Below are 21,684 nucleotides of genomic sequence, written 5' to 3'. Positions count from 1 at the left end.
CGGGCGCTTCCTGCGGGGCGGCGGTGCGGGGAGGGGACGGGGAGGGCGGCGGCAACAAAGGCCGTTCCCCGCCCCCGCGCTCTGCTGAGCCGTCCTTGCGGCACGAAGATGCCCGCGGAGCTGCGGGGCCTCGCGGTGCTGCTGCTGCTGCTCAGCGCCCGCACAGCGCTGGTGAGTGCGGGGCTACGGAGGGGTGCGGTGGGGTGAGGTGGGGTGGGGTGGGGTGGGGGGGCGAGAGGGGTCAGCACGGCGCGGTGGTTGGGGGGATGGAGGGGGGTCGAGGCTGCGGGGAATGGCGTTTGAAGGTCACGGGGAAACGCCTTCGGGAGAAGCCGGCGGGTTTTGGGGTGTTGGCCGCCCCGGGAGGGCGCTTCGCTGGGGGATGGTTTGAGCGTCGGGTCCGCTACGGGGATGGAGCGGCTCGTGGGGCGGTGCTGAGGGTGGCGACCCCCGGACGCGGCGCTCACTCATCGCCCCGTTCAGCGTGGGGAGCCCCTTCCTCTTCTTTTTCCCCTGTCCTTTTAGAGGGATAAAAAGTCCCCATTTCTGGCTGCCTTCCAGCGTGCAACCTGCTGGATTTAATAGCACCGAGCTCGCCTCGCTCCTTTGGGGTTTCTCGTTTCTGGTACCTCCCCTTCCTGCAGCCCCACTGCTGGGGATGCTCCAGGGTCAGGGATGCTCCAGATGGGTTTGGAGATGCTCCAGGGATGCTCCAAAAGCACTTCAGGTTTGGAGATGCTTTGGTGATGCTCCAGCTTTAGTGATCCTCCAGGAGTGTTCTGAGCACAGAGATGCTCCAGGGGTGTCTGTGTGGCTCTCAGTGGTGGCTGCATCACTCACAAAAGTCCCTGTTTCTGAGGAGGCTGCTGAGCTCTCATTGAAAGCACCCAGAGGTGTGTGATGTGTGAGCAGCCCAGCCCTCCATGCACACAGTGGGTGATGCGCCCAGCAGCTTTTATTCAGCTTAATGCTGCACTTTGCCATTCGTTTGGGGTGGATGGGGTCCGGCTGGCAGCTCACTCCATCTCTCCTTGTTGGGACCAAAAGGAGCCCTTCGTTTCTCCCTTCCCCACTTGGGGATCTTTAGTTGGTGGATGGCAGTGCAGCTGTTTGCTGATGAGCAGAGGCAGGAGGTGGATGTGTGGGTTGGGCTGATGGCTGCGGGGTTCACTTGGGGGTTCGTTGGGGACCAGGAGGGGACCGAGGTCTCACTCTGCTGCTCTTTGCCATCACTGCTATGTTGTTTGGTTGTGTTGGATTAAGTCTCTGCTTTTCCCCTCTCCTTGGAGGCTCCAAGATGAGGACAATGCCTGGAAACAGCCCCAGGTGTGATGGTTTCAGAGGGGTGTGATATAGACTGGGGACTCCCCATCCCCTCATGCATGAGGATGTGGTGACACTGCACTGATGTTGGATCTCTCTGCTGATGTCACTGGGGCTGGGGAAGGCAGCACTGGGATCTCCTGAGCCATCCCTGCCCACCCCCTTCCCTACAGCTTCGCTTTGTGTTGAGGTTGAGATCTGGAACCCTTTGCTGTGCTTATGGGGTGGGGAATGAGCTCAACCCCATAGGAGACACTTGAGAATCCAAAAGTGGTTCTGGGAGCCAGAAAGAAGGGAAGGGAGCCCATTCCCAGCTGGAGGAGGGCAGGGAAGGGGATGAGCTGATTCCTTCCACCCTGGGTCAGTGATGGGGTCCCAGCCACGGTGTGTGGGACAGCTCTGTGCCACCCTGGTGCTGTGGGATCTCACCTTCCTGAGGTCCGCAGAGATCTGAATGGTGTGGCATGCAGTGAGTGTGTGAGGTCTCAGCTTGGCTCATGGGGGGGATTTGAACGGCTTCTGCACGTTGGCATCCGCAGGGAAAGCAGAGGTGGGAGGCAGAGAGCAGGGTGGAACAGAGGGCTTTTTGTGGCCGTGCAGAGATCTCCCTCAGTTAATTAATGTGACATTTATGCTGAGCTCCTCGTGCAAAGCCGAATGGGGCAAAAGCCCTTTGTGGGGAGGGATGGGACCTGCGGGGTTTGGGGCTGCACCGGGCAAAGGGCAGCGCTGGGGGTCACTGCTCTGAGTGTGGATCTGGGAAGAAATGGATCCAAGTGGGGGTGGCACAGGGATGTGCTTTTGTGGAGCACATGGAGGAGGGGAACAGAACCAGTTGGGGTGAGCAGTGATGGGATCGCAGTGGTAACCCCCCCCCTACAGCAATGCCACCCAGTGCCTCCCTGCCCACATCCAGCATCGCAGCACCATGTGAGCCCTGAGCTGGGAAGTTTGGCCGTGTTTACGTCCCCACGATGCAAAACATCTCCTCCCTCCCTCCCCACGGTTTGGCTGCTGCTCAAAGTGCTCATTTTCAGATAAAAATAACAGTGGAGATCTCAGGGCTGCTGCTTCTTTCCCGGAGAAGGGAAGGGTTGTATTGCTGAGAAATGGGGGGTAATGCTCTGCTTGAAAAGGATGCTCATGTGTGGCCCCAATGCAGTTTTACCTCCCAGGGTTGGGGCAGGGATTGAGCAGAACTTGCTGGCGAGAGAGTTTATGAGCCAAAAAATGCTGTTTTCTGGAGGAGGAAGAGGAGTGGGGAGGCAGCGCTGCTCCATGAGCAACACTGGTTGGGTGAAACAACTGCTGCAAAGCACTGAGGGGGTCGTGCCTCCCCTGCACACTGCTTGCTAACACCAGCATCCCTTAGAAACAACAGGGATGTACCCAAGGGCTGCAATTTGGGGGAAGAGATTGTGGTCAAATATGGATTTCTACATAAAATCCTTCCTTTTGTTGCTGTTGCTTTTTTAGTGGAGAAATTTATGACTATTTTTCCGCCTTCTTTTGGAGGTTTTTTGGCAAGTAGCGCCGTGCAGCCTTTAATTTTCCTTTAATTTTCCTTCTTCATGCTCTGCCCATGTCTTTGCCAAAATAATAGTGAGAGGTTGGGGCTGCGGTGACACCGGAGGTGACACTTTGGGGGGTGCTGAGGGAGGATGGAGGACGGCACTCAGCCTTGCTCCGAAAGCCTGGCTCCATCCCAATGGAAAAAGGCAGAGCTGCCAGGTATTTGTTGATGAAACAGGGTGATTCTGTGCAGCTCTGGCCGTGCTTTCAGCTGGGTCTGGCAGAGAGTGGGGTTCCCTTTTTTGGAGTTGCAGCAAGCGGGGCCATACAGCACAGGGACCTGAGCTGGGTTGGATGGCGCTGGGGGATGGGTCGGCCTTGGGTTGATGATGGGGCACTTTCAGTCCCTGCCCACTCAGAGCCTTTGGGGGCTTTGGGAGTGAGTGTGTTGTGCTCTGGCCCCACAGCTGTCACTGGCTGCTGCTTCCTTCTGGTTGGGGTGGTAGGAGTGATGCTCCTCCTTATCCTTAGCATGGGTGCCAAGGGGATGGAGAATCCCCTCCATTTGTATCCATGAGCACTAATTAGGCTCTAATTAGCCCCATGTCACTGCCAAGGTCATGGGACATCAGCCTGCCACCAAGGACCACACGTTCTGGATGTGCTGAAACCTGCACCATGGCACCCAGATGCCTCTGCTCTCAGCACCCAGCCCATGTCATTGCTTGCTTTGTTTTCCTCTGGCACAAAAAGGAGCTGTTTCTCCCCATTTATCAGCATATAATAGTTTTGGGCAGTTAGCAGCCCAGCAGGCAGCAATTAGGCTGTGGGGTGGGGCTGCAGAGGTGCAATCTGGCCAGCCATTGGGATTTCCATATGGCACTGCTTTGTCCCAATGGACTGAGGTGTCCCCACAGCACTGAGATGTCCCCATGGATTGAGGTGTCCCCAGCACTGTTCTGGCTGGGGATGGTTCCCATGTAACCATCAGCAGGGCAATGGGTTGAGTGCTAATTAATTCCCCAAGTCCTGATGTGAAGCACCCCCCATTCCTTTGATTTCCAGGAGGAGAAGAAGGGAGACAAAGGTACTCAGTGCCATAGAGGGAAGAGCTGAGAGGAACCCATCAGCTGTGCCAGGGGCATAAAACATTTATAGCCCTTGAAAATCATCAAGGAAATGTCTGTCTCAGTTAAAATAGCAGGAGCAATTAGAGGGGGATAAAAAAGAGACAACACCAAACCCAAACACACACGGCTTGTGTGTAATTCCAGCTCAGCTCTTCTCTGAGTGTTTTTCATCCTCTGCTGGGCTGCAGCCTCCTGTCCTGCAGAGCAGGGTGATGTCCAGGCCCAGCTCAGTGGGCAGGAATGGGGCAGTTAGAGGGGTGGGTGAAGCTCTGGGGCTGCTCCCTCAGCATCTCAGTGCCCTGGCAGTGTGCTCACCCACTCTTGGCATAGCTCTGCCTCTGTCTCCCTCCTGCCCTGACAGCTCTTGGGCTGTGGGGGGCTGCAGGTCTGGGGGATGCTGGGCCTGTGTCCTGGGGTGGTTGCTTGGTGTGTGCACAGGGGGCTGTGACTCAGCAGCAGCCTGCACCAGGGGATGCTGTATCCAACCCCACATAGGGCTACTGGTGTCCAGCACCTTTGCTGGGATGCTGTATCCAACCCTATGTGGGGATGATGCTACCCAACACCATGTAGGGATGCCATACCCATCACCTTATAGAGATGCTGTGCCCATCATCCTGCAAGGATTGCTGGTACCCGACCCCATGTAGGGATGCTATACCCATCCCCCTGGGGGGATGCTGGCCCTTTAATAATGTCCTGACCACCCTCTTGCAGAAAAAACAGATTTCTCTCCCCCCCATCTACTCTCTTTGGCCATGACAGAGGAGAGGCAGATAACACACTTCTCTTTCCTTTTGTGTCGTCCTGCTGTGTTCTCAGCAGTTGGGCACTACAGAAACTGCTTTGGATGGAGAAAAGAGGCATCAGATGAGGGATACCTCCTCTTGCATCTTCTGTTTGTTCCTCTCCTGCTTCCAGGGACTGTAACTGAGAGCTGATGGAGCTCTGAATCAATCTGTAGGAGTAACTCAGGATGTGCCAGGAAAGGGAGGCTGCCCATGGGCACATGAGCTGAGCCCCACCCCTACATGTGGCTTCGTGGATGTGAATTCCAAAAGTAGGTCGTGGCCACGCTGGCATTGCAGGCGTTGTCCTACATATGTCAGTCAGGTAATTTATGGGGCTGGGGCCAGGCGTCTCGCCTCGCTGCCCCAGGTGTGCTGAGCGTCCCTGCCTGCATCAGCGTCAGTGCTTTTCTCCTATGGTGTTTCCTTCCTCCTAATGACAGCATGTCGGGGCAGACTGAGGCACCTCTGTATCCCCATCCCTGGAAATGTTGTGTTCCCATCCTGTGGGGCCCCTTTAAACCAATGCAGGGTTATCCCCACTCATTCTGAGTGGTCTGGGGTCCCTTGGAAAACTGCAGAAGGGGCTGTGAGCACGTTTGGTTTTGGCAAGTGCAGATCTTCCTCCCCATCCATCACCATTTCCATGACAACTCGGAGGAAGGAGGGCAGCAGCTCCTTCCCTTGCATGTGCAGCTCATGAATGCCGTGGTCTGTGGCTTGGGACAGCAGTCAGCAAAGCACTGCCCTGGATGAATTATCCTTAATTAAACACTGCAAGGAGAAGGGCTGCTGGGAAAAGGGCCCCCTCATTGTCCAACAGCGTTTGGGGAGGGCTGCAGTCTGGGTGGGGGATTCTGCATTATCTCCCAGTTGCAAAGCTGCACGTGGGGGGCTCTGATGGAGTCCTGATTAATCATTATTAGGAGGTTCATTAGATGTGGCTCAGCATGAGAGGGTCAGCAGGGCTCCAACTGAGCTGTGACAGCTCTGGGATGAGGTTTGGGGCGCTTGTGACAGCGCTGCTCTCCCTCAGGAACCTCAGGAATTACTTTAAAAGCCGCTGACACTGGGGTAGACAGAGATTCTCTCCTCATGGAAATCCCCATTCATGGTGATACTCACTTTGCTTTCGGAGTCTGTGGCTATGAAAGGGTTGGGGCTCAGAGCAGAGCACCCTACGGAGCATCCTTGGCACTATCACCAGCAAACGGCCGCACTGCCCCCAGCCCAACCTGCCTCTGCCTCCCTCCCAGCACCCCCTGATCGCTTTTCAGTTACGTTCCTGATTGCAGCCCCAGGGCCGTGTTTCCCCATCCCCTGCGCACATTTCCACCCAAACTCTCCTCCCGCCGGCAGTGCTGAGGTCATTTCGGTCTCCCCGGCGGCGCCAGGGAACAATCGCTCATTGTGCTCCGCGCTCCGTCCTGGGAAAAGGAAGAGGGTGTGAAGCAGCGGAACAGCGCAGCGCTGGGACGGGTGGGCTGCTGGCTGCCTGCCCCCACCCCACCTCTCTGAGCTGCCCTTGGGGTCCTCTGCTTGCTCTCAGCCCCGTGGTGGTGTTATGGGTTGTTGGCCACAGGGATGCTTTCCGCCCACGTCTCTGCAGTAGGACCAGTGCAGTGCAGCACGTGCCAGTGCATCGTGCATCACTCCAAATCCCCCATAAGGAAACACACACCATCATTCCACATGGCTTTTTTTCTTGCATCATTGGCCCAGGAGAGGATTCACCCCATGTCCTTCCACCTCTCCAGATTAGGGTTCTCACAGGCTGGTGTCTTGGTGCCATCCCTCTGCTTGGGATCTCCCTGCCCCCTGTAGATTTTCCCTCTGGGAGATGAGGTCCTGGACCACTCCTTGTCCATGCTGGACAGGATTAGGCTTCTGAGCCATCTGCTACCTGCCTCGCCTGATCCCACTTTGGGGACAGGGACAGCAGGGATGGCGTGGCAGGGATGGGTGCCACGACTTGGGCTGGGCACATTTGTGCTGATGGAAAAAGAGAGGGAGAACACCCTGTGGGCATCTCTCACCCTCATTTAAGGAAGGTTTGGCTCAGACCTCCATACTGAGGCTGGGAATGTGATGGAGGATGGGGGCACCTCCCAATGGAGAGCCCTAGATGGATGCTCTGGGCTGGAGGCTGCTCTGAGTGGCACATTGCTGTGTTTCATGCTGTAAATCCCTATAATGCCACCAGACTGGGATTGCTAGCAGCACCCACATCACCTGGGGTTCACTGCAGGGAGGGCTCGAGCCTAGAGCTGCAGCAGCAATCAGCTTAAGGGAGATAAAGGCACAGGCAGGAAGTGGAGAGGGAGGTGGTGTTGTCTGGGTGTGAAATGAGTGGTTTGGAGTTCTGGCATTGGGTTCTGGAGGACTCCTGGGTGACACCAGATTGGTCACCCAAGGGACTGCATTGTCACCATTGCCCTCATGAGGATGAGGCTGGGCTAATGGATGGTGATGGATGCCAGCAATGAAAGACATCATTTTTGGGAGCGGGGAAAGCAGTTTGGGAAGGGGATCACAGCATTTCTTTTCTCTCCAGGTAAAGCCTGGCCATGGGGTTCCTGCTCCTGCAGCTGGAAAAATTCATGTCAGAGCAATGGGCTGGCCAGGAACGTTGGGATGCATGGGGATAGGAGAGATGTAGGAGGCTGGAAATGCTGAGGGCCGGGTAGGGTCAGCATGGAGCTGATCCTGGCCCAACCTTGGGTTGGTTGCTCTGACTGCACTAATTTCCAGGGAATCTATTAGGAAATCATCCACACCACCTCTCTGCTCCATCCTCACTGTGAGCCCCATGGACATCCCTGGGAATGGAGTGTGCACAGCAAAGCATCCTCTGAGCATCCAAACACTTTCTGTAGCACCTCCATCATGCTGCAAACCCAGCTTGTATGGGAGGAAGGAAACTCCACATTCATTCCCATGGCATTGAGCCAAACTGTGCCCAAACCAACCACAGCCTTTGCTTGTGTCTTTTCCCCCATCCCTGTGCTTGCTGCACCCTTCTGCAGCATGTCCCTGGGGATGCCACGAGCGGCAATGAATCCCAGAGGTTAATGACGTAAGGTGCCAAAAATAGCACCTTTATCTACAAGCACGTGTCCTTGTGCATATTTTTTGGAAGCGAGCAGGAAGGGGAGCTGGGAGAATCACAAAGCCTGGGCTGTGTGCTGTGATCCTGTACAGGCACTGGGCTGTGCTTTGGGGTGTGCAGGGTGATGTCTGGGAATGCTCGTTGCTTGCATGTGTGCCTGTGGTGTAATTTTAGCAAAGCCTCCCCAGGTAAATCCTCCGTTTATTACACCATAAAACCCATCAAATGCACAGGGCTGGGGCTTTGTGCCCTCCCCCATGGCACACACAATCTGCCAGGAGCTGCGGGTAATCCCCTGCGCTCCATCCTTAATCCCACTCTGTCCCTCGCTGAACCGCCCACGGTTGTGAGCACGGGGTGCTCCCACGTTTGCTTTCCAAGAAGCCCCAAGGAGGATGAGAGCAGCACCAAAAGGATCCAAAATCTGCAGGTGTGAGGTGCAAACCCATGGGGTCTGATCAGCCCACCCCAAAGGAACCCCAATACCATGAGCTGTTTGTAGGTTGGTTGGTTGGTTTTCTTGGTGGTTTTTCTTTCTCCCATTTTAAGCTCCAGTGCACCAACACCCACAGATTTTGGCTTTGCCCATCCCATGGGGATGTGTGCAATGAGGGCGTGCTCTCAGTTGGCTGCAGGCTTGCAGAGTGGTGTGCCTCAGTTTCCCTTCCCTTTCTGTCTGGAGATGAGTGAGTTTGGGAAAGCCATGCCTCTTTTCAGAGGTATCTCTCAGGAGATGAGCACTCCTTGGGTGCTGCTGTGACCTTGGATGATGGAGATGGATGATGGAGACCACACTGCTCCACTGGAATATCCCTTCCATCTCCTGCAAGCAATGCCATCTCAGCCTCATGAGCATCCCAGCTGGGTGCACTGCTCTGATGGTGCAGGACCAACATATGCACCTTCTCTCAAAGGTTTGGGTTTGGGGCTGTGTGTTAGGAAGTGTTGCCTCAAGGACGCCTGTCTTCCATCTCTCCAGCATGACACTGAAAAGCTGCCATCCCTTTTAGTGTATCAGCCATAATTATTGTTGGAAAGGCAGAATGGAAACGGCTTGTTTAGTTACATTTCATTAAAAGGGGGGGACAGGAAACAATGAGGCTTAGGCTGTATAAATATTTGAACAGTGCTTTCCAGCAACATAACCCCTCTGTGTGTGCATGTGTGCACGCACGTGCCTACAGCCCAGGTCACATACACATGGATGGGTAACTTGAAACGTTTCCCATCGCGTGCCAAAATGATGTTAATTCCCCATTCCTGGTGATGGCTCAGCCAGGGCTTCGGTTGGTTTTGTCCATTGGCAGAAACTTTGCTCTTGTGCAGGGTCTGACCCCTCCCACCCATTTATTTTCTCAGTAAAATGAGCCCTGCGGGGCTGGAGGAGCTTCCTGGGTAAGGTAACCAGAGATGGCAGCCCTGGGATCAAGGCTCCACGCTTGAATGGATTTGGGAGCTTTCCTTTCATCTGGAAACCTGAGCTTTATTGGTGTGTGCAGACAGTGGGGTCCTGGGGGCTGCATTTCGGGTGGTCCCCACTGCTCCATGCTTTGCAGAAGGGCAAAGCTTTGCTAAATGCTCGAGCTGCTCCGTGCAGGGGAGTGTCTTTTGCTTTCCTATTAATTGCATTTCTATTACATTTTTATTGCACACTGGCTTGCTGAAAGCCATGGTAGAGTGGGGAGCATGGCTGAACGGTGCTATCGAAAGCAGATTGATTACATTTGCAAACAAATACTTGCAGCAGATAGAGCTCAGGTTAGGCGAATATCATTTAAGTCCTACTGTAGACTATGGAGAGGAAATGCCATTTTTTCTCTTTCCCAAATCCAGACACTGATTTTGCTTTTCAAGAATTAACCCTCCCATCCAACTGTATCCCCACTGCAACACCTACCAAACCACATCAGTGAATCAGTGCGTGCCCCTGGGAGCACCCAACCCAACATTCAGGTTGGCCAAACAAGTTATGGCACCCCTTCCCTGGAGGTGCCCAAGGCCAGGCTGGATGGGGCCCTGAGCAGCCTGATCTGAGGGGCGTTGGGGAGGGCAACCAGCCTACAGCAGAGATTGGAACTAAATGGTCTTTAAGGTTCTTTCCAATCCAAGAAGTGGGGGAAAAGAGATAAAGTCCTATTTTCCAGCTCTTTGGATAGCTGAATCTCAGCTCTGAGAGTGAGCTCTGAAATGCTCCTTTGTGGAAAGTGAGAAAAGCTCGAGACGGTTTTGCATGTTAAGCTGCAATAGGATTATGGAGCCGAGCAAATTAAATCAATTCTGGGCTGGGTGGGGAAGTCCCACATGGGGTGTTTAAGCTGCTGGGTTGTTTCTGAGGTGCAGAACCACACATCCACAAGGTGGCTGGCACTTGGGGTGACCCCATCCAATGGGTGGTTGATGCTTGGGGTGATCCTATCCATGGAGTGACTGGCACATGGGGTGATCCTATCTGTCATGTGGTTGGCACCTGGGTGGGGGGGAATCCTATCTGTAGAGTGGTTAGTGCTTGGGGTGACTCTATCCCTCAGGTAGTTGGCATTTGGGGTGACCCTATTCATGGAGTGGTTGGCACTTGGGGTGTTGTGTGTTGTGTGGTTGGCATTTAGGGTGACCCCATTTGTGGGGATGTTGGCATTTGTGTTGACCCCATCTTTATGGAGCATCCTTGTCTGCCCGATGCAGTCCCATTCACTGGGCTCATTTGTACCTCTTCATCAGGTGTTGTGCATGCAGCAGGAGGTGGTACTGAGTTCAGGGGGTTGTTGTTGTGTCTTTTCCCCTCCATCTCCCTGGAGAGTGAAAGCAGAGCGTGCTGGGAGAGGAGGTGTTAGCAACAATTGATGTCGGGAAGTTGGCTATTTTTCATGCCAGCTCTGGCTCAGGGATATTTTATTATACTGTGGGGTAAGATCTGGCACTAATCCACTGAAGTATGGGAATAAAAAATGATATTAGAAGCAGGCAATCCCAAGGAGGAGGAGATGCTGATAGATGCATTCAAGAAATGTCTAGATATAGTGCTTAGGGATGTGGAGTAGTGGGCAATATTGGTGGTAGGTGGACAGATGAAATTAGAGATCTTTTCCAACCTTAATGATTCCATGACTTTAAGAGATGAGACTGGTCTGGGATTGAGGACCTGGTGAGAATACAAACTTCCCATGTGCAAGAAGAGCATTTCCCACCAGTATCCTGAACCCCCAGAATCCAGCACTGCCTTTTGGCCGTCCTACTTGGCTTTGCTATGGACACCTCCAGCTCAAGCAGCCTCCATGGTCGCTACCATCAGTCCTGCTGTCAGGAGCAGCTTGCCGACACATTTATTTTTAACTCAGCCATGGATCTAAGCTTGGAAATGCAGCAGTTTCATAGTGGGAAAAGAATTGTGGAGTCTTTAGGGTTCAGAAACAATGTTTTCGTTCCAACTTTATGTGCAAGTTAATATTATTTCAACTGTTTATAGTATCACTAAATCATGTGCTGGAATGAGTTATTAAGGTTTTATATAGAAAGCACCAGAAAGGTGCTTTCAAGGACTGATTAATAGAAAATATCCCCTGGAAAATATCATAGAAACAATCAACACTTTTCCTGTGGTCTGTTCTCAATTTAACACGTATTCCCATAGACAATGGCATTCAGCCACGGACAGATTGCTGACCCTGCATGCAGGGCTGAGTCTGTTTGAGCTTTCCAATGCTACTGGCTTTGGCATCCTCCCTGGATGCCCTGGCTGCCGGATCCCAGTGGGGCATACAGAATTCCATTTCCCAGCTGGGGTCCCCATGTCCTTTCCCCATGACCTCACTGGGAAACGAAGCCCAGAGCCGTTTGGGGTGGGTGTGCCCAAGGAAATCACCCATCGCCTGCACGCTCGATGGATGCTGCGTCGCCATGGAGGTTGTTTCCATAGCGACTGTTGCCATGCCGATGGCTACCAGAGAAGGACCTGAGAGCATCCTAGGGAGGTTTGCCAGCCTCTTCCTGCCACTAAGGATAGATTTATAAGGCATCCTTCCTCCCAGAGTGCAAGGCAGACCTTTGGCAGCAGGATGTGTCCAGAGATGTGCAGGGTCATGCAGGAGGTGGCAGGTCACATTGGATCCTTGGTTTCCCAGCAAACACCCAGCACTGCAATGCTGGGCATGTCAGTGGGACCCTGTTCCCAATCAGCACATTTTTCCCTCTGTAAAATGATGTCACCTGTCTTGATAAAGGGAGAGGACAGAGAGGGACATCCGCTCTGCTGGGAGGTAGAGGCACATGGATAGCACAGAGGGACTGAAGCCTCTCTAATCTCCAGCTCAGCTCTGATGGGGCTGGGCCAAAGGGTCTGAGCTCTCATTCACTTTCCAAGGCTCTTAGTGCAGAACTTGGCTGTGATTTCTGCTGCTGCAGCCCCTTGGCTGTGGTTCCCAGCCGGCCCTGCCAAGCCACAGTGTGGAAGCATCAAGGGGACAGTGGGTCAGTGTCATCATGTGTCCATAGGAGTATCAGGCAGCTGGAAGTAAATTGGCCGTTGCCTTTGCTGTGGGGAGCAGGGAGGCAAATGAGCTATGCCTTGGCATGGCACAGATGCAGCTCATTCTGAGGCAAGTGTAATTAATCCCCATCACTGTTGAGTCTAACTGGGCTCAGCCCCACTGAGCGATGGAGTTGGCTGTGTTCTTTGTGTAGCTGGGTGTTGATGCCCTTGTGCACTCATCACCATCATCTCCAAGACCTTCCCAGTGATTCGTCTCCATGGGACCACCAGGAAGAAGCCCTGCTTGCAAATTGCACCAACAGCTGCCCAAGTTGCTTTGACTAAATCGTCCTGTCCACTCCCTTGCTCAGCTGAATTTGGTTCTTTGAAATGGGATGGACACACACTACATGTACCTATTTGCATCACTGCATTGCTCTAACATCTTCTGGGCAAAATGCATCCAAGGCACACGCTGGCTCAGCCAAGACTCCGTCCATGGGATGGATGGATGGATGGATGGATGGATGGATGGATGGATGGATGGATGGATGGATGGATGGATGGATGGATGGAGGAATGGATGGATGNTGGATGGATGGATGGATGGATGGAGGAATGGATGGATGGATGGATGGATGGATGGATGGATGGATGGATGGATGGATGGATGGATGGAGGAATGGATGGGCACATGCTGGGCCCATGCTCCTGCATTTTCATTTCCCCATCCAAGCCCTGGGAAGTGATGGTTGGAGCTGCTTCATCTGGTTCCAATTTAAGAGAGAAATGAGCTCGGCAGAGCCGGGCCATGTGGCTCCCATTACAAGGAGGCTGTGCAGGTCAAGCAGAGAGAATATGACCTTTGGGGATCTCAACAGGTCATCCAGCAGGGCTGAAGGGTGGGCTGGGGTGCGCCTGTGTTATGGGCTCCTCATTTCCTGGTGAGCCTCAGTGCTATTAGCATAAAAAATTGCTGTGGTCTAGGATTAAACGACAGGCTTAGTCTCCTAACAGGCTCTTAACAGAAGACAGATGTAAGTTTTTGGGCATCTCTGTCTTTTGCAAGGCTTTAAAGTCTGGCCACGCTACACTCAACAAGCACAGGATTCAAAAGGCAAATGAAAGCAGCTCCAAATGTTTCTTCTCCCAACCCCCAGGCCTTGCAGTTGAGACATTGCTTATTTAGCAATGTCGTTTGCACTCAGCCTTTGTTTATCAGTTCTTCTCTGCTTTTTACCTTCTCCCCTCCGGAAGCTGGTGCTTGATGCTGTACAAATCAGTGCAATGAATATAAAATCTCTTGTGCTCATCTTGTTATCACCAATTGTGGCCACCTTGATTTCCAAGGAGGGAAATGAGGGGTGAAGAGGCAGCAGGAGCCTGACCAACAGGCACCTCCTCAGCTTGCCCCACTCGGAACCATTTTAACATTTCAAAACCCATTTTTATTTCAATCTGCAATAGAAACAAAGAAACTCAAAGCTGTTACGGAGAGGTACAATCCCATAATAGCAAAGGGGGCCCTTCCACCCCTTCACTTGAAGTGCAAGCACCAGCCTGGCTTGTTACATCTTAAAACATCTGATGCTATCTTACTGATCAAAGCCTCCTTGTTTGTGTTGTAATGAAGTGTCAAACTGTTTCCTTACAACGCAAACAGGAGAGACTTTGATCTGCAAAACAAGATGCTTAAAAGACCTATGAGAGAGGGCCCTTCAAGTCTTGGCAGCGCCATGGAGCAGCAGAAAATCTGAAGTTTGACATCGTGTCATGCTGTCACTTTCCAGGCTGTGGCAGCTGATAGTGTGCATTAATGTCACACCTATGCCAGAAATCACGTGAAAATCCTCTAAAAGGAAACAACAGAGAGCTGCAGTTTGGTTGTTTCCCCCCCCCTTTTCCAGAGGGCTCTTTCCATAGGAAATGTTATCAGAGTCCATGTGCACTTTCCACACATTGTCAGCTTTGATTTGCAACAGGGAATTATTTTGGGGGGGGGGAAGCAGTTTAAGCAGTTTGGAGCAGCTCAACTGGAGAGCACTGCCTGCAGTCCCCTCCCTTGGTGCTCTCTTGGTGTGTCTCTCCTTATCCCATCCCATCCCATTTAACCCCACCCTGTGGTGCCCACTGCAGTAGGTTAATTCATCTTCTGCTTGGCTTCAGGCTCAGCGCTGGCGCAATGAGAACTACGAGAGACCAGTGGACCTGGAAGGCTCTGGGGATGATGATCCCTTTGGGGACGATGAACTGGATGACATCTACTCGGGCTCCGGCTCAGGCTGTAAGTAGCTGCAGGGCTCCCAGGCAAGGGTGTGAGATCATGGGTTGGGATTTGGTGGGACTCAAGCTGTGGATGGGGGGAATGGATTGCCCTAACTTTTGATTGTGAGGCTGCATGGACAGCCAGTCCTGGGAAATGCCCACTTCATCCTCTGCTCTTCTCTAACTCTTCCAGATTTTGAGCAGGAGTCGGGGTTGGAGACAGCGGTCAGCCTCACCACGGACACATCCATCCCACTGCCCACCACAGTGGCCGTGCTGCCTGTCACCTTGGTCCAGCCCATGGCAACACCCTTTGAGCTGTTCCCCACTGAGGACACGACTCCTGAGCAAACAACCAGCGTCTTGTACATCCCCAAGATAACAGAAGCACCAGTGATCCCCAGCTGGAAAACAACCACCACCAGTACCACTGCCAGTGACTCCCCCACTACCACCACCACGGCTGCCACCACCACCACAGCTGCCACCACCACCACCACCACAACCACCACCACCGTCAGCACCACCATGGCCACCTCCAAGCCCACCACTACCCAGAGGTTCCTGCCTCCCTTTGTCACCAAGGCAGCCACCACCCGGGCCACCACCCTGGAGACGCCCACTACCTCCATCCCCAAAACCAGTGTGCTGACAGAGGTGACCACATCACGGCTTGTCCCCTCCAGCACAGCCAAGCCGAGGTCCCTGCCAAAACCAAGCACCTCCAGGACTGCAGAACCCACGGAAAAAAGCACTGCCTTACCTTCCAGTCCCACCACGCTGCCACCCACAGAAGCCCCCCAGGTAGGAGGCAGGAGCCCTTCTCACCTGCTGAAGGGCTCATGGACAATGTGTGAAGCCAGGAGATGGTGATAAGGAGCCTTTAGGGTGGCTGAATCCTGAGCCAGCTGCCCAGGTCAGGCCAGGTTGGGCTCTTCCCATCTCTGAAGAGAGTGAATGTTTTGGGGGATGGAGAGGGAAGATGCTGGGAAGGTGGGGGTATAGAATCATAGAATCATTATGGTTGGAAAAGCTTTCTAAGATCACCAAGTCCAACCTCAACCCATCCCCATCATGCCCACTAACCACATCCCTCAGTGTCACATCTCCACATTTCTTCAACATCTCCACGAATTGTGACTCCACTACTTCCCTGGATAACCTGTTCCAATGCATCACTGTTTCAGAGAAGAAAGTCTTCCTAATATCCATCCTGAACCTTCTCTACCTCCAGCATAGGTAGAGCACAGGGATAGGGTTGATGACAGATGCTCCAGAGCTTCTTCCCCAAGTAATAGGAGGGCAGTGTGGGGGCAAAGAGGGGCTTTCCCTTGGGTGCAGTGAGCTCACTGTCCTACAGCTCAGCTCACAGACTGGAACTGGCAGACCCAATCACTCTGCAGTTCCAGCTTGAGCATTTGCAGCCCATCGGGCTTTTAGGGTGGGGGGATTTAATCCACTGCACCGTCTCTCATTCAGAGCCCCTAAGGGGCCTTTTGAAAACGGCTTTGACTGAAAGGTGGAGTGATTTGTCTAAACTAGTCGCTCTTTTCCGGGTATGTATATATGTGCGTAGCGCTCCGGGCTCCCGCTGACCTTCAATTAATCTCTGTCACAAATCCACGTGCTTGTGGAAGCAGTGAGCCGTGTGCTGTGCCAGGGGCACTGTGACATGGAGAGGTTTCTGTTTCATCCGCCTTGGTTTCATCCCAAACCAGCTTATTGCTCATCCCCATTTGTAATGGGCTGAGAGAGCCATTTGCCCCATAAAAGAGATGTTCTGGGAGTGCTTTCCTTAGTGATGCTCTGTGGGATCAGCTCAGCATGCAGCAGGGTGAGGGGGCAGGTCAGGGTGGATTTGTCCCCAAGGAAGCTTTGAGTGTGGGCATGTGTAGGAGGCAGTGTATAGATGAGGATTGGGCTGGAGGAGAACAGGGTAATGGGACCCTCCTTAGGTCTCTGTAGGAGGCCATAGGTGGGAGCTTGTGTGTCTCAGGGGCACCTGGATGGGGACTGGCCAAAAATGGTCCTGCTTGGCTTAAGAGACCTTATCTTTTAGGTGACAGTCAAGATGTGGGATCATATTGCTCTCTGCAATACAGCTACCCACTTTGGTGACACAGGGAAGGGATACTCCAACATTAACCATCATGTTCACCACCATGGTATCACAGTGTCCTTCCTCCAGCCACACTGCTGCTGCTGGAGACACAAACCACCTGTAAGTCCTTGTTCCCTGCTCCACCTTGTCCTTTCCTCCAGGTGGAGCCAGGGGAGCTGACGACGGTCCTCGACAGTGACCTGGAAGTCCCAACCAGTAGTGGCCCCAGCGGGGACTTCGAGATCCAGGAGGAGGAGGAGACAACTCGTCCTGAGCTGGGCAATGAGGTGGTGGCAGTGGTGACACCACCAGCAGCACCGGGGCTGGGCAAGAATGCAGAGCCAGGGCTCATCGACAACACGATAGAATCAGGCAGCTCGGCTGCTCAACTCCCCCAGAAGAACATCCTGGAGAGGAAGGAAGTGTTGATAGGTGAGAGAGGAAGACATGGGTTGGTGGTGGGATGGAGGGTTTGGCCTGGGATGGGTGCTGGCACACACAACCTCACCTGCCCCAGTAGGTGAGTCCTGTCTATCCTTTACCAGTAACCAGCACACTGTTGAAGCTCCTCAAATCACGCAAACTGCACAAGGCCACCACCCTCACGTTCAGTTTTAAGCGTGAATTCTGCTCATAAAGCACAAAACCAAGCAGAACCCGGCTCTATTCCCCTCCTGACAGCTGTGCTGCTTTCTGTTTCAGCTGTGATTGTCGGCGGTGTGGTGGGAGCCCTCTTTGCTGCCTTCCTTGTCATGCTGCTCATCTACCGGATGAAGAAGAAGGATGAGGGCAGCTATACGTTGGAGGAACCCAAACAAGCCAATGTTACCTACCAGAAGCCGGACAAGCAGGAGGAGTTCTACGCATAGGACGAGAGCCTGGCATGCCTCATGCTCCCTGCTCCTGCTCCAAACTCTCCCTCTTCTCCTCCATCCCGTCTCTTTATCTCTCTTCTCTTTTGGATCAGACTGTGAATTTAAAAAGCAAAAAAAAACCCACAACAAAACAACAAACAAATGAACAACAAAAAACAAACAAACACAAAAGGAGAAACCGTACCTTTGGCGCGAGGAGATTGCCACGTTGAGGATGGCGGATGGAGCTCATGGGGCTTTTCCCACCTCTATGGTGGACTCTGGGATCCGGACACCTTGTACCAGCCCTAGGGTGCAGGGTTTGGATTTATCTTCTTTTTCTGTCTTTTATTTTTTATTTTTTTCCTGTTGGAAAGAAAGGAGGCTTTTTTCTCTCTCTCTCTTTTTCTTTTTTGTTTTTTCTTATTTTTCTTTTATTTTTTGAATGGAGCTGGTTACTTTGCAGGAATTCCCTTTTGCTCCCAGCTTCTGTTTGAAAAGAGGATGCAACTCTCAGATATGCTTTGAACCTTGAAAAAGCACAAGGGGCTGGAATACCTGGAGCCCTGGGATTTGCTCTTGGAATCACGGCCAGCTCCCATCTGGAGAATTCATGGAACACCAAGAAAACATGTTTGGGTTCCTCATGTGGATCCGCTCCGGCCACCAGCATCCTTTACTGCATCGTTATGCACAGCCAGAGACCCAACATCTCTAGAACCCATGTGGTGTTGGTGTGGTGTGGAGCAGGGCCTGTGCTTTTGCTGGGTTTTCACTGTGACAAATAAAGCTCAGCTTGCATAGCACTGATTTTCAAATGGTGTGGGATGGCGCTTGGTGGGGAGCTGACATGGGGTGGGAATGCAAACATGCTTGGCTGGGGTGGTGTCCTGCAGCTCAGCAAGGAAAGGAAGGAGAAGCAGAGGCACTAAATGACATGAGTCAGGCACGAGGACCCAACCACAGGAACATGGAGCTGTTTAGGGGCATCTTGGAGCAGAGTAGATCGTCTGCATGGCTTTAGTGAGCCCCAGTGCTAAGCATTTCTATTCCTTTTGTTGAATTTTGATTCCCGTGGGGATCAGCCCACAAGCAAAGAGCCCAGAAGCTGTCATCAAACACATAGTGCTCTCCCTTCTGTCGGTCCTCAACCTTCCCCTTTGAGAAGGGCCGGATTTTGGAGTGAGCTCTCTGCACAGAAAAGTCAATTAGATATTTCAATTAGCTGGCTTTTAATTAGCACTGCTTGCCATGCAGCTGAGGATCTTTTTTTAACGATGGCTGCAATCTTGGCAGTGTCCTGTGGAGATGTTGGCTTTACTCTTAGAGCAGTTTAAAGAGTAGAACAACAAAAATATCAGTTCCTCCAACTCTGTTGCACCATGAATTGACCTGCATGGGCACAGTAGCACTTTGTCCCCTTCAGAACGTGAGTGAATACAGGGATTTATCACCCTGCTGGAGACTGCAAGACAGCAGAGATCCTTTTTATGTTGGGAATTTGAGAGACTGAATGCGTATGTATATGTATGTACATATATATACACATGCATATATACATGCACATACATACACAGTTTTTTATATATTTGTGAAATGAAACCCCTGTAACTTATCATTGCACTGTGTACAATGGCTGAGCTGGGTCTGCTGAGGTTTGCACATCAGCATTCAGTCCTTGAGCTCATTGATGTTCTTATTCCACAGTAAGGAGCACAGCCCAACTGTAACAATCCCAGTTTTAGAGAAGTCAGCCGCAAAACAGTTGTCGTTTTTGTTCTCTGTGTTAAGAGAAGGCTGTTCTGTTGGCTGCCTTGGATGGGATGCTGAAGGTGCTGGTGTATGTGTGTGTATATATGCACCCATTTTTAGTTCTGTCAGCATGAGGATGAGGATGCTCTGAAGGTGACCACGTGGCTGAGGAAGGCTGTTGGCCCCAAGGGCTACTTCCAAGCTGCTCAAAGGGGATTGCTTAATGGCTTTGTGCTCTGTTCCCAAAATGGCCCAGGTTGATGGTGCATGGCAGAAATAGAACCTCTCCATGGTAGCATGAGTTGGGCATGGCAGGCATCCAGGCCACCCAAAATCACTGTCTTTTGGAATAACGTGGACTTAATCTTTTGAGCTTACGTTAGGGGAAAAAAAAAGTCAACCCTCCCAGCTTAATCTTTTAAATGCTGCTTTTCTTAGCTGCTTCCCTAATCTTCTTCATTCCATTTTTTCCCCCACTTAATAGCCTGAACTTCTATAATACAATTTTTTATTCACTCAAGCTTAACCTTGGTTCGCTCAGCTGGTGTTAAGTTGTAATTCTGGCACTTAAATCCGTGACAGTTCCAGAAGTGAGGAAGGCTGGCAGCAGGGAGAGGAGCTGGGCAGATCTTCTTACAGCCATTAAAAGCAGAAGTCTGCAGGCCAAAAAGAAGGTGAAGCCAATTAAATTCGTAATTAGAGCTGACTAGGCTTCATTCGTTGTCCTCTTCTTCTACATGGTTGCTCAGACGCAGCAGAGATGTGATCACAAGGAGGGTTCCTCTGGAAGTGGAAATGAGTCTGGTGGGACAGAGCTGACCAAGTTCAGCTCCAAAGAAATACAGACACCATCAGTTCTGTGTAATGGGGAAGGACAAAAACTGATGGTGCTGTGAGGATGTAAGCAGCCCTGTTTGTGCAGAAAGGCTTTTCCTTCTGCTTCCCCATGTCTTTGGTGGAAGAGCTTTTGCTGTGCAAGCTGCTATATTTTAGGAGAGCAATGGGACACAGGTGGCATCAGGCAGTGGCAGGACTCAGGCTGGCATTTAATGGCTGGGTTTGGGTCACCTCTGAAGTCTTTCATTCTGGAACTTTTAAGACTTAGCAGCAGGACTTGACATGAATTTCCCGTTCCCTCCCCATTTTGCCTATTGGGTGATAAAATCCCCCTTCTGGGCTCCTGCTCTCAAGAGTTATCCAACCTCTACCGAGAGCCATCAGCATGGAGGCAATAATGGAAGCAAACCCATCACTGAGCAAACAGATGGGTTTATGTGTTCCTTTCCTTTTTATAACCACATCTGGGTTTGGAGCTTTCCGTGGGGCTCTGTCAGCTCCCAGAATGATGCTGAGAATTCACAACTGAAGTTTCCACTTGAGGCGGTGGGGATGTCTGTGGCATGTGTGTATGTATGTATATATATGTGTATGTAATTAATATATATGTATATATGTATATGCGTGTGTGTGCAAAGCACACAAACGTACACAGCTTCAATGCAAACTGCACCTAACAAGGAAGGGGTGCTGGGGGCTCCTTCCTTCACCTTTTCTATGGGGGCAAGGAGATGGTCCTGCCTCCCCAGCTTTACCAGAGCTTAGGCAAGGAGCCCTGCTGCCACTTGCCCCTTTCCATGGCCGGAGCTGAAACAGAGCCTAAAACCCACAGTGAGACCCCCAAACCCACGTGGCTTCCCCCCACGTACTGTGCCTGCAGCTCCTTGGCCGTACCCACACTCTGTCCCTATAGAGAAGTCTCAGTCTGGAGTTAGCAGATTTTCTTCTTCTTCTTCTTTTTTTTTTTTTTTTTAATATATATATAATTTTTTTAATTACTTTGTTAAAATTCATCCTAGGAGACGCCTGTGCAATGCCCAGATTTATTCCCCCCGCACCTCGCAAACAGCTCCATCACTGCATTTCCAAAGACCTCAGGGGTACCAGTGACCCTCTGGGTGTTAATCACCCCCTGGTCTAAGGCATAAATGTACAGCTGACAATCAAAACTGACAGAAATGCTGACTTTAAAAATAAACGTATCCATTGCAGTTTGATAGAACGTTTTTAAAACCATGTGCTTAGTGCTCACCAACCAGGATAAATCACCGCCCATCGGTCCTTCTGTAAATAACCATGAAACATCCTTGTATAAATCAAAAAGAAAAAAAAATAATAAAAAAAATAATAATTTAAGAAAACCCTCTGATATATGTCCAGAAAATTATCCCTTTCCAGAAAATTTAAATAATATGAAGAAAAAGGAAAACCCGTCAATGTGTGAGCTCCACTTCTCTTTTTCTCTGGAGCTGACTTCAATTCCCAATAGGAGAATGAAAACTCTTTGACAGTAAAAAGAGCTACGAGTGTTTTACCTTTCGATAAATA

General features: G+C 51.7%; 1 protein-coding gene across 1 annotated transcript; it reads left to right on the top strand.

The window, feature by feature from the left end:
* Nucleotides 1-34: 34 nt before the first annotated feature.
* SDC3 (syndecan 3) lies at nt 35-21,459 on the top strand. Its single transcript, XM_015883678.2, has 5 exons — nt 35-171; nt 14,494-14,611; nt 14,786-15,396; nt 16,855-17,125; nt 17,396-21,459. The coding sequence occupies exons 1-5, from the start codon at nt 109-111 to the stop codon at nt 17,560-17,562; spliced, it is 1,230 nt and encodes a 409-aa protein (XP_015739164.1). The 5' UTR covers nt 35-108; the 3' UTR covers nt 17,563-21,459.
* Nucleotides 21,460-21,684: the final 225 nt, after the last annotated feature.

This window comes from Coturnix japonica, chromosome 23 (genome assembly GCF_001577835.2).
Source record: "Coturnix japonica isolate 7356 chromosome 23, Coturnix japonica 2.1, whole genome shotgun sequence".
NCBI classification, from domain to species: Eukaryota; Metazoa; Chordata; class Aves; order Galliformes; family Phasianidae; genus Coturnix; species Coturnix japonica.
Note: the sequence above shows the minus strand (reverse complement) of the source record. Positions and strands in the feature narration are given on the sequence as shown.